The sequence below is a fragment of the Spermophilus citellus genome (genome assembly GCF_964194105.1).
Source record: "Spermophilus citellus genome assembly, chromosome: 1".
Classification (NCBI taxonomy): domain Eukaryota; kingdom Metazoa; phylum Chordata; class Mammalia; order Rodentia; family Sciuridae; genus Spermophilus; species Spermophilus citellus.
The window spans coordinates 250,829,771-250,843,637 of NC_138182.1; the positions used below are offsets into that span (position 1 = coordinate 250,829,771).

Genomic DNA, 13,867 nt, shown 5'->3' on the forward strand with positions numbered 1-13,867 from the left:
GTCTCTTACTCAGATGGGAATGGATTATCACAGTATAATCTTCCTTATGCCTTTTTACTCTTGGCAAAATCTCCCTAACCTTGGACTTAATTCTGTCTGTACCTGGGCTATGTACTAATTTCTGTGAGCAATGGGGGAGATGGGGAGTAGTGTGTGGAAGAGTGAGAAGAGAGGGAGACTGGCAGTGCAGTTAATGTTGCAAAATAAAGCCCTTTAAACATTAAATTTGAAGATTTAAGAAAATGCCCCCATTATGGCCAAGTGCAAAGGAAATTACATAGAACAGAAAACAGCAGAGTCTTCGGCCAAATTGTATGGTAAAAATCTTTGCGATCTCAATAAAGTGCGTTCGCTTTGAAGTGCACGCGTGATTCAGTAAAGGACTCATGTTAGCCATTAGAAATCGGTCATTTGGGTCCTTGATTTCATTTGCTCCAAGAGAGAGGAGACTTTTAAGAGTGACGATAAATCTCCCTGAGCTTAAAAGGCAAAGAGGGCCAAAGTGTGAACTTTTTACTTCGGCAACGGAAGCGAGAAATCAGTAATTCATTAAAGCGGAGACCTCCTTGGAGCTGGCAGAAGAGGAGGAAAGGAAGCTAATTAGGTCTCCTTTTTCTGTGCTCGCTCCGACCAGTTCATCATCTGCTGTTTGGGAGGGTTTATCCTCAGCATCTTCAGCTCTCTCCCCAGCCCTCCCCGCTTCGGGGATAGAAAGAAGAAGAAAAGAAAAAAAAAGAAAGAAAGAAAAAGCCTAGCACCAGGTGGCTCTCAAGTATTTCACTGCCAAAAGAAGAAGGGGGGCGGGTGGGATTCTACGCTGGAAAACAAGTGAGAAAGGGGCTCCCCAGAGGGGATTGGTTCGGGCTGGAAGACAGCAAAACTCGGAAAGCGTGAGGACATCCAGCACCAGCCGCCAGCGGTGCGAGCACAGGACGCCCTCGCAGCAATTAGCGGGAGCTGGAGGCGTCCGCGGAGGCTGCGCCGGCGGCGGCGGCGCGGAAAGGACCCGACAGCCCCCGAGCTCCGTGCAAAGGCATCGCGCTCTCTTCTCGCTCCCCTGCTCTCCCCCCTTTCGGCCCCTTCCTCCCTCCCTCTCCCTGGCGTTCCCAGCAGCCGAGGGTTTCAGATGTCCCACCGCCGTTTGACCCCCTCCCCCCGCTTCTCCACCCCTGCAAATGAGGTTTGACCAGCAGAGGCAGAGCCCACCTCTGGCATTCACTGACATTTAGACTCCGGGCTTCAACCTGTTTACAAGCGGGCTTTCCAAAGGAAGGGGGGGTGGAGGATAGGGCCAAACCAAACACCAGCCGCCATCCCCCCCCCACCCCAAACAAGAAGTGACTTTCTGGAGGCTTCAAATCAACAGGCACCACCAAAAAGAGAAAGGAAGAGGGAGAAGAAAACAGCGACCGTGCAGCTGCCTCCAGTTCTGACAGCCCCGAAGGGACACACTTTTAGAAGTGGCCAGCAGGCTGGGACTCCACAGAAAAGGCTCAGAAGGTGCCAACCGCAGAGGAGCGCAGCTATCGCCTCCGACCCCTCACCCCACCCTCTTTGGGTTTTGTTCACCGCACTGTCATCTGTTTTTCAGACCCTTGTTGTATCTAACATGGTGAAGAAAGGAGTGAAGAAGAGAACAAAGTAACTCCTGGGGGAGCGGGGAGCTGTGGTGACCAACACCACCACCGCCACCACCAGCTCCTGCTGCCGCGGCCACCCACGTCCACCATTCACCCGAAGACTCTAGAGGCACAGGCAGCGGATCCGAGAGCGGTGCAAGGAGAGGCAGCCGGCCCTTCCGAGGAGTTATGGATGTTGGTGCATTCACTTCTGACCAGATCCGCGCCCAGAGGGAGCTAACCAGCAGCCACCACCTCCAGCTGTCTCCTCGCCTTGCACCGGGTCTTACCCTTCCAGTATGTTCCTTCTGATGAGACAATTTCCAGTGCCGAGAGTTTCAGTACAATGTGGAAATGGATACTGACACATTGTGCCTCAGCCTTTCCCCACCTGCCTGGCTGCTGCTGCTGCTTCTTGTTGCTGTTATTGGTGTCTTCCGTCCCTGTCACCTGCCAAGCTCTTGGTCAGGACATGGTGTCACCAGAGGCCACCAACTCTTCTTCCTCCTCTTCTTCCTCCTTCTCCTCCCCTTCCAGTGCGGGGAGGCATGTGCGGAGCTACAATCACCTCCAGGGAGATGTCCGCTGGAGAAAGCTATTCTCTTTCACCAAGTACTTTCTCAAGATTGAGAAGAACGGGAAGGTCAGCGGTACCAAGAAGGAGAACTGCCCGTACAGTAAGTAACAAATGCGTGCTCCCCTCCTTCCAATTATCCACCCCCCCACCCCACACGGGGGGGAAAATCTGTTCCAGATGTGGCCAACTAAATATTTACGTCCCCAACCCCTGTAAAATGATTAAGTGGAATACTTTCACACTAAATCACCCCCCCTCCCATGTATATACATTGTGCTGCTGCATCCCCTCCCCTGGGCGCGCTCCCTCTACAACCCCCACCCCTTGCCACCCTATCCGCCCCTTCTCTAACTTGTCACTAGCGGGACCACGCAGGGCGCCTGAGAGTTATTGTAGCACCTAGATGCCCCTTTCTGTCCTCAGTGCCTTCCCCACCTCACCCAAGGTCCCCTTTCCCTCCCGTCTGGAAGTGGCTCAAGTAAACACATTTTGTTTCCTTTCCCTGGCAATCTTAAGAGTTTTGGGACAGGCTTCTCAAGCTGAAAATAATTATCCGCTGTCAATTATAGGGGTTTGGGGGAACTTTATTTAAGAAAGAAAAGTCACTTCCACTCTCTCCCTACCCCTCTCCCTTTGACCCACCACCTTTAGATAGGAGCAAAAAGCCCTTTTCTGGTTTTGATTTTTTCCCCCCTTTTGGGTTCCTCTTGTTGGTTTTTGGGTGATTGCAGTCCATGAAGTTAGTTTTTCAGGCACCACCGCTGCTATTTGTCTTCTGCCTGCCTTCTCTATTGGTAACATGATGCTCATGTCTGCATTGTCAACAGCATATGCGCTGCTTTGTGGTGTCCTGTTGTACTGTTTCTTCTGAAACCTCTCATATTGCAGAGCCATACTACTACAGCATTGTAAACATCTGGGACTGGATTCACACAGACCTCACACAAATTTCATTGTCATTCTTTTATTTTCAAAGTAAAAGTCATAAGTCTGTTTCCATGGCTATAGTTTATCCCATAGAGTGATCTTTTCTTCTCTGATTCTGCGTGGGATCCTTAGATTTCTTTCTTTCCTTTTTCTTTCTCTTTCTTTCCCTCTTTCTTTATTGCAGGGGTGTGGGAAGGATGGGGGAGGGAGAATGAAGAGAGAAGGGGTGGATATTGTGTCTCTTCTTGAATCAATCCAGCCAAGCCAGATTACTCTGTTGGCTTCCTTTCCTACTTACTTTCAAGTGGTGAGACTTATTCATCCTCTATTGATTGTTATTTGAAAGGATCCCAAGGCTATGTAATGGCACACTGAAGACAGTAGACAATGACATTTAAACATCTTTAATGACCATTTAGCTTTATCTCAATGGTAAATTCCAAGTCACCTTTCAAGAGGACCTTTTTGTGTTTAATAGTTTGGGAATTCTAAGCACACATTTGTCAGTTAACTTAAATACATGGGTCACACATTTCAAGATCTCTTGGCACAGAAAGTACCAGCTACTGATGCAAATGACAGTGGACCAGGATTTAACATTTTATTTTTAAATAAAGAGTTACATGAGTTAAGACATAGTTTTCTTCCTCTAGGTCTCATACATATTCAACATAAATCCTGTTTCTCCTCAAGTACGGCTTCTATTTTCTAAAATCAGAAATATGTTTACAAGTAATAAAATATTTTTAAAGTATTTTTCATTTTGACTCAACAAAAGTAGCTGAGTAATGTCATTAATGATGATTGTTTTTGCTTGAAAGTCATTTGTTATCTGAATTTCCTAGATACTATGTATGATTTTATAGTTATTGACTAAAAATACAGTATTTTTGTTTACTTCTGAAGCAAAATAATGTGGTGGCATCCAGTTAAGAGGAGGGGGAAGAAGCTGTCTAACCAAACACAGGATTGGACAGAGTGAGCTGAGGATTTTTTTTCCCCTAAATTCCAATGGACTGAATTTCTATGTATTTTTGGCTCATGGGGGAGAACTCAAAGAAATAAAATTTCAGAGTGTTTACCTTGAGCAAGCTTTTTTCTTTCTTAAAAAATGATAATAACCTGATTTGCCCTTGCTATATTTTAATTGTCTTTATGACGTGATGCTAAGAAAACTACATTATTTTTATTTTATTCAAGTTACATTTCTATTATCAAAAATAGTAGGTAATCCTGAGTGGTAAACTATTTTGTAAAATGATTTCCACAAATAAATTGAATTTTATTTTTACAGTATGGACTCTCCGGACAGAGAAAAGTTTATAACATTTATTATATAAACAAGCATGGCAAATTTTTATCCTACCTGTACAAAATATACTGACACCTCTCCTGAATGATTGTGTACTAATTACTAATCATTCTTTTTTGAAAAATAATAAGCTAAATATTAAATAGTAACAGTTTTAATTAATGTTTAAAAGTAAAAGGGGAGGGATTATACTTCTAAATATTGGCAAACTATAAATAATTCAAGCTTTCCAAGAACTTGTGTGTCAAAACCTAGCAAGTAAAAGGTACAGGTTGAAAAAGCCTTAATTTCACATGTGGTCCACTAATCAGAATGCTGCTACAATTTCCAGCTGGACTGATTCAGCTGAACTACATGGTATCATTAAGATATTGTCTAAATATTGCATAATTACATGTGAACAAACTTTTGCCATGCCCACAGGGAAGCCAGTCAGTCAGCCTGTTAAATATTAGGATATCTAACCCCTGAAGAGTGTCAGTTCCTTGTCCAAAAACCACATTTCAGTAACATTTTCCTAAACAAGTTATTAATTATCTCAATACACAATGCTCTTCTTTTGAGGTTTGCTTATTTGAAGATAATTTTTTTTTTGGTTATTTTTGACCCTAGTATTATTGTTACTAAAATACAGTAACAGCTTATCTAAGAGGTTATATGTTTGTGATGTCCTGGGTAATTAAACAACTATTTTACTGGCTTTTTGCCAGTAAAATGGTAACAAAAGGGAAATAAAGAAACCACCCAGAAGTATTGCAAAATCATTTTTAACTTGTATCTCCAAAGCTAGTTCCCAGAAGTTTGATGGTTCTAAAAATACTGTGTGCTAAGGAAACTCCTCTCTATTTGGGTGAATATTATAATTTCTTTTCTTAGGAGGGGATGTAATTTTGCTCTTTACCATTTTATGGGAGTAGAAAAAGAGAGCAGAAATGAATTGTTTCTCCTTCTAGAAGTCTGAGAAAGCTTGAATAATTTAGAATAGCTGTGGTGTATCTGTCACTAGATATGTGCAGGCTCATTTAGGTTTTGGTTTATCATTCTTTACATCTAGAGCTTTGCCCTTGAAACATTACCACTCAGATCCAGGTCTGGCCTTCTGGAAAGGCTGCATACAGCTGTTAGGTACCCTTGCAACTGGGAATGACTGCCTTCTTTCTTAATATAAGAAAAACAGCTGTGAGCTGCTTGCATAGTTGTCACTTGAAGAAAAGAGGGATCTAGTGAAAGGAAAATGTATCTCCAAACTTGAGACAACTAAGAATGGATATACCCCAAACAGCCCAGAGCTTATGTACTTTTCTGAGAAAAAGGTATGGGAGACAATAGATAAATTAATATGACCTGAGTATGTGGTAGGTGCCCCATCTCTTTAAACACATATTTCATTTAATAATTTTAATAGTCTGAGGATATAGATATAACTGTCCATATTTTTCAAACATGAAAACTAAAGTTGGAAAAAGTAAATTGTCCAAGGTTAATCATCTAGAAATTGACAGAACCAGAATATAAGCCTAAGCCTATTTGCTTATCTGTCCATATACACATTCCTCTCTGCTCCCTGCAACATTAATATTGATTTATTAGATCTAGCCCACATCTCAAAAAAAAACCACATTAGACAAAATTTTGCTTGCTTTTTGCTGTGAGCTCTAGTAGTTTTTAAAATTAAATTGGAATGAAAGTAAAATAACAGAACAGAAACAAATATGTTAAAGATAACCATTGCAGGTAGCCACATGATTACAGGCAATATTAGTGCACGGTCTCGGTGAAGTCGATCTCTTGATGCTGTATTTGGGAATACAGTTGCTTCTGGACACACATAAGGTACACATGCATCAATCTCACTTATGTTAACAGAGGTCATTAGGAATACATGAGTATTTAAGAAAAATCTATGAATGTCATTTTGTATAGTAATTGTTTACAGCTGAGGGCCAAATGTTTAATTGTTCCCATGTGTAATAAAATAATATGATTGTAAATACCTGTGGGAAATTGGGTTGTTGCATGAACTTCTATTATATGACTCTAAGAAGGGCAACACATTGAGACCCAAAGCTACTTATCTGAAGAATGCTTTTAAAATGAGTCTGCAAATCAAAAAGATACTTCAGAACATAAAAATAATAGATTTTGTCTAGGATTAATCATTCATATTGTTATGTTCTAATCAGGATTACAGCTTATTTTAGGAAATTTAATAAAGTATAAGACAATTAATAGCTGAGGAAAGTAGGGACTCTGATATTGTTTCCTAACAAATACACCAGAGTTTTCTGGGAAAAAAAAACTCAAAGACAATTTATGGCTTCCATTGGTGTTTTATTTAAGTTGTAGCTGTTTCTAGAATTTGGTTGCATAATTTATAACCGGCAGCATTTAATCATGAGCATCAAGGATTTATGAAGGTAGAAGGAACTGTATTTAATGTTTACACGACACTGTCCTGTTACCTTTACTGTATTCCTACCATATGGACCCTCCGCTTTGATGGCTTTATCATAAATCCATTAAAAATGCACAATTCAAGCGAGTTTCCTCTTCATAAACCTGATTTATAACCACCTATTGAAGAAATCGAAGAAAACAGTTGGCAGAAATTACGTGCCAGTATTGGAAGAGAAAAATTCAGAGACACTAGTTTCTGTGTCTTCAGTGTTCAGTAAACTATGACTCAAAGGTATGGACCACTCTTTAAAAGCAGGTATTTTCAAAAATGATGTTTAAACATAGAATTGAAAGAGGAAGAGGAGGAGAAGTTGTGTCTTGTAAAATCAAAGAAACTCCATTGTATGAATATTTTTCTACATTATTAGTATCCAGTTTAGAGCAAAATGTCTTATTTCAGTGCACTTCCTTAGAATTTAAAGAACTTATGGTAGACATGAATGACACTTTAAATTCCTGTACAATTACCTTAATGTTCAGAGGCAAACCCCATTTATTACCCAAACGTCTAACTTTCCACAAGCCAAAAGTTGGGAATAAGTTGACAGCTCATTTGAAATGGAACTAATGTTCCTCACATTTATGAGCTGCCTATGAATATCCACATCTTTCCTAAGCCTTAAATGTCTGTAAGCTTATCCAAAATTGTAGCACAAATTATATTTTTTATTATGCTTCAGAAGGAAGAGTAATACATGTGTATTAGTTCAAAGTGATTTAATCTATCTTAATATTAATTCTGTGAACTTTGCAATGAAGAGTAATTCAGATGACAGTTTTAGTATTACTATTACAACATTTGTCAACATTAATAGTTGATGTCTGCTTAATATAAGTAAGTAAAATATTAGCATTTCCCTTCTAGAAACTAAAGAGCCTCTTTTAACTTTGCAGTCATATGGAATATAAGATTCATGTTCATGTGATGTTAATGCAGTTTTATCACAGTCTAGAGATGAAATGAATCTTATTATGTCTCAAGTTCTTTATGCAAAAGTATCTTAATCTTTCATATTATATTGCAAGGTTAAGATCTTTTACATTTGCCATTTGATAGTGGTGTTCGTGACTTAGTTTTGCAGATTTAAAATATTTACTTTTTGTAATTGGCACTCTTTTCTCAATGCATGTTACCTTTACCTGTGCCAGTCAGTAGTATAAAAAAGAATAACCTAGAAATATGTCTTTTAAATTGGTTAATGGAAGTATACACACATCTTAGGACATCACCAGTGACACTGATACTGAATTAATGAATCTGAAATTTTGTTATTTTTCAGAATCAGTTTGAAACCAGTGCTTAATTTGTACAGATTTTTTCACAAAGAGAAAGTTTTAAGCTATCTAAAAGGGAGCCAGGTCACCCACAAAATAATGGCCTGAAGTGCTCCCTTGCTTTTAAATCAGGTCAGTTGTGTTCTTTCTTTGAACACTGTGTTCTAATTGGAACAATAAATCAAAGAAGACACTCAGAGTAGATTCCCATGTAAGGTGGACAACTGGACAGTGACTTTTTACTGCTGCTAACACGTGCATCCAATTACCATTTGATAGATTCATAGTGCTGGCAGTAAAGCATTGCCTTATTTTATAGTTCACCTAATAATTCTTCAACCTAAATCTGTCTACCTTTGCCTATACCTAATCTGTCAGTATGTGTGTTATCATTAATGAGGAATTTTTGAATGTTTGGCACCCTTCCTACCATGAGTGATGTCACTGAGATGTTAATGAATCATCTAATGAAACCTAATAGATAACAAAATATTGATTAAGTTGAAGTACGCCAAACTCCAAAGGATTGTCAACTCAACAAACTTAATAATTTCACTTCAACTCTAATCTTACTCTGAAGTGTAGGTCAACTGCAAGAGTAAGAACTTTTTAAAAAGACATTTTTTTGTGTTTTTTTTTTTTATAATTGTTACTTTCTTCCCAGGACCTTGTTAAAATGCTTTAACTGATAAACATACATCCTTATTTTATTCTTATCCTTTCTTGAGGCCTTACCCCTGTGTTGGGCATTACTTGACATCTTCAAATTGTTTTCACAATTTAAGGCTCTATTAATTCTTTCTAGTAGTTTGGTTTTTGAGACTGTGTGACAACTGTACTTTAGTGGCCTTGTGATTCTCTATAACTTTATCACCTTTTAACCACTTTGTTATTTTTATTGTCCCCCCCACTTCTTTGAGGCCAAGAAAAGTCTCTCATTAGTATTATGTAGCACCCCAAGTGATACTCAGGGCCAGAGACCTAGATTGTTTTGCATGTGTAGCATCTAAAAAAGATAATTTGTATTCTGGGTCTAAAAATCTTCCAATAATTCAAATTCAACACTTTCCATCAGAAGCTTTTTCTCATTTTGAATCTCCAATAATTTCTTCCTTTCCCCAGTCTCTAGACTAGTTTCTTCTAAAGAAGTTCTGCCTCTGGGGAAGTGGCAAAACCCTGCTGAAAATGAATAGGACCAGACCTGTACCTAGGTCCCCAATCTGCATTTTTCTTCCAGGTTAAATTCTGTTTCCAAGGCCTCTTCCTAAAGATTCATTGTACCTTTCTTTTAAGCTCATGCATCACTTACTAGCTACTTTGTCATTTTCCTTACCTTTTTGCCTTTTTCTGAACTCCTGTGAAAGAAAGTGAAGATGATTTAGAAAATCTAATGATCATCTTTCTTCTACTTTAGTAATAGATACTTGGAGGTCTTTGACATTCCCAACTTTCAGAATATCATGAAGATTATCAAGCTTTTCTGTATGCCCTGCCAAATGAATGTAGCATTTTAAAACAAAACACACATTCTCTTAATACTGGTTAGCCATAGCTAAGAAGTACAAAACATACATCCATATGTACTACAGGTTGACCAAATATAGAAATGTAAGTGTCTTTTATTTTTGGGTCATTTACTTGTTTATTCATTTTAAAAGAGTATACAAGCATCTTTTCATTGCTTAGTGCAGTACAAAACACTAGGATGATCAGTATATATTTTCACCCTAAACCACTTTTGCTCTAGTAGAGGAGATGGAATATTTTTTAAGGATAAATGATAAAAAGTTAATAATTAAAAAATCAGAAATTAGGGACAGATTTTTCTTCCCAAACTCCCTTCCATTCTTATTCCATTATTTTCTTTTTTTCCATTCTTTTTTTAACCTGTTCAGGGTTTCATGGTAAGTTTAATAAAAAGATCTTCAGCTTTGTGATGGTATGTCTTCATTAGGCATATTTTTAAACAGGAGTTAGAATCTGGACAAATAAGTATGATTATTCTTTCATGCTTCTTCCAAGAAAGAACCTTTTGGGACTGATTGGTGAGTTAGATTTATTTTTATTATACACAGAAACTGGATATTTACATATACTGAATTTATCTATTACTATAACAATGATTCAATTTTAAAACCTTTTAAAATTGTTTTCAAATTTTAAGTAACTGATTGACCAATAGATTTATTTAAAAGAAGAATTCATATCCAGTCTTATGGGGAAAATGGAAACACACGACCCTGATTTACATTCTTCATTTTTCAGTGTAGATATTTTTGTGATGGTAGTAATAGCAGTAATTATTATATTCCTTGCACATTTTGGAGGGTTATCTCTGTTAAAAAGTATGATTTCATAAATATGGGGGCAAAAGTGCTGAGGATGTCAATCAAATTATAGTATAAAATCTCAATGAACAAATATACAGGAGTTTTTAAAACCTCAAAAATATTGACATATACAAAGCAAGAAAGATAGTAAAGTACACATAATGAAAATATTAGAATCCAGAGGCAAAGCAGAAAAGCAGAAGATACCATAACTCATTTATACTTACACTGTGAAAGGAGGAGAGACTCCGCTGGAGTGATAAAGACAAGGGTTTTGAAATCCCAGGAAGAAGAGCAGGCTAATGAGTAGCACTGCAAAAGGACTGACACGACAAGAAAGGTGTGAGGGAAGCATAATCCAAGTCCTGGGATTCGACTGGATGTTAAATTAACTGAAATGAGAACTTGTGATCTAAGAGGAATCCCACAGAAGTAATCGCAGCCAGGGTATCAAAGTAAGGAAGGCTCAGGCCCAAATCCTGCTAAAGAGACTATGTGATAGAGTGATGGAAAGTGTGGGCTTTGATTCCAAGTGATTATATATATGGGCTGGAAGTGAACATTGGCTTTGAAGCCAAAGACCTGGATGCAAACTGCAAGACAAGAGGGAATAGGTTTGGGCAAGCCATTATTAGTAACACTGAGATATTGACAAGAGCCACCTCTTTCCCACGTGGTAGACTAAATGAGATCATTTACCCCTTAACTCATTTGACAGACAAGTGAGTGCCTCCTTTTTGTCAGTTACTATGTGAGGCACTGGGTAGAAACACTATTGGAAAATGTCAGCATTTCTGCTCTCATAGAGTTTACAATCCTAATTCAGTGTTAAAAAAAACATAAAAACATAAGCAAATCAAGAGATATATTATGAAAAACTGAGGCACGGGCTATGGAAGAAACAAGCAGGATGCCTTAACAGTTCTGAAGCTTGGGGACAAGAGTAGAGGCTTGATTCTTCAAGAGACTGGTAGCACATATTTGAAGATTGAAGGGTAGCTTGACAAAAGAGCAAGAAACTGAAAATATGAATAGAAGATAAAAAAATGTCTTTAAGGACACAAGTTATGAAAACAAAAGAAAAAAACTGCAGCAACAATATAGGTAACAATATAGGTAAGACTTGAAAAAAGTTATAGGAAGAAAAGCAAAAAGAGAAAGTGTAATAATTATTAAACATGTCAAACCACATATTTAATTTCAAATTATGACACAGTTTTAAACTGTGATTATTACCAATGTTCAACTTTCAGTAAACCTCTAGTTATTTATTGTTGCTCATCCCATGATTGACCTTTGTGGCTGCAACCCTCACAGGATTTGCCGTCTGGATTAGAGACAGGAGATGTTACAGGGAGCTGGAACTGGAAGATCATATAAGGCAGTTTATAGTCAATGCTAACAAACTAGGCAGGATTTAAATAAACAGCAATCTCTATCTGAGCGAGTGATGGATAACATCAGGAGGTCACACTGAGGAGAAAAGATTCCAGCTAGACATAGATGAGTAAATATTCCAAGAGAAGGCACAGAAGCATGTGGGTGCAGAGCCAGACAAGAAGATTTCAGTTAACTGGGCAGACCAATGGGTGGAACCATTTGCATGATGGTTGGCATGCAAAATAAAGGTACTAGTACGTGCTACCAGGTAAGAGGGAGCAGGCAGACATCTCTACATCTGTGAACATAAGATTTCTGGCAAAAGCTTGCAGTAACATTTTGTTTAAAACCAACCTTCTTCATTTTTATTATTAGCACTTTACTTTTTAAAGTAAAAGAAAGAGAAAGCACAGGACTACTTGGAAAAAATCTATGCTGCTATAATAGACGTAATCTAAATACGGTACATAGCAAAAGTTGTAGCTTGTTTTTTGTTTAAATATTTATTTTTCAGCTTTTCGGTGGACACAACATCTTTATTTTATTTTTATGTGGTGCTGAGGATAGAACCCAGTGCTCAGCGCATGCCAGGCTAGCGCGTTACCGCTTGAGCCACATCCCCAGCCCTTGTAGCTTGATTTTTTAAAAAAAGTTTATAGAACTAATTTCATACTAGGGCCATGAAAAATATGTAATTCTTTAGATCTTTACTACATCCTTACTATTCCTAATTTGCCAAGTGATCACTACTTTAAAATTTAAAGTGTTCTCTACCTAAAAATTGCTTATTATGTTAATATCACTGGGAAGGGACTATGTAATTTCTGGAAGATTCCAAAAGGGAACTACTAAGGCATCAATAGCCACCTGATCCAGTTCTGTATTTGTTCTTGTCATTATTATTCTAAATTGTCTTAGATTTACTTGATTTAATTGATAAGGAAAAGAAATCAAGTAGACAGTAGACTGCAGTTTTATTGTTTTTTCTTACAGAAGAGTATAGTTAAGTAGTTTTTAAACAAACTAGGAGCAGGATTCTGACATTCACTAATGAGAACTTGAGCTCTGGAGTCAGACTTCTTGGTGGAGAATCTGAATTCTAAAACCTCATAGCCATGTGACTTTGGGCAAGTTACCCCCCAGATCTTGGTTTCCACATCTTAGTAAAGATAATAATATCATCTGCCTCGTCATTGCAGGGAAGATGAGTTCATGAATGTACAAATGAGACCATAAATGGAAAATTGTAAATATAGGACTTGGCACATTTTCATAGTCAAAACTGTTAGCTGTCATTACTCTTTCTTATGATGACTCTCTTGTTAATTATCCCATTATCTGAAAAGATCCCTAGATTAGGGAATAGTTTTATTTATTTATTTATTTATTTTTTAAGAGAGAGAGAATTTTTTAATATTTATTTTTTAGTATTCGGTGGACACAACATCTTTGTTTGTATGTGGTGCTAAGGATCGAACCCGGGCTGCACGCATGCCAGGCGAGCGCGCTACCGCTTGAGCCACATCTCCAGCCCCAGGGAATAGTTTTAAAAACTTAAACAGAAAATTGATAATATGCCACCTAAATGTATAGCTTACAAAACATTTTTTAATATTTTCATCAATTTATCCTCAGAAAATACTATATTATGAGTAAGATAATCATCATTACCTTTCCACATTTACATGAGAAAACTGAGCCTGAAAGTTAATAGTGCCAGACTGAAGTTACATAGTTAGCCTAAGTGAGTGGGGATTCAAACCCAGCCCAGTGGTGACCAGGGTGATTTCCTGTCTTGATTTGCCTGGAATAGTCCCAGTAAATGTCTCATGATCTGGCATATTTATTAATAGCATCCCATTCAGTCTTAAGTGTTCTATTATAAAATCATCTTTGTCAGTTTGGTCTATTTAAGGGGCACATCTACACAAGCCAGTTCCCTCCTAGATATTTCAATTTCTTCCCAATGTTCATAGAATCATATTTACAT

At 38.0% G+C, this 13,867-nt stretch overlaps 1 protein-coding gene across 1 annotated transcript in view; it reads left to right on the forward strand.

The window, feature by feature from the left end:
* The first annotated feature begins 669 nt into the window (after nt 1-669).
* The window catches only part of FGF10 (fibroblast growth factor 10), an 80,571-nt gene continuing 67,373 nt past the window's right edge, over nt 670-13,867 (forward strand). Inside the window, exon 1 of the mRNA XM_081294990.1 lies at nt 670-2,296. Within this exon, the coding sequence (XP_081151116.1) occupies nt 1,966-2,296 (331 nt within the window). The 5' untranslated portion in view covers nt 670-1,965. The remainder of the gene's footprint in view (nt 2,297-13,867) is intronic.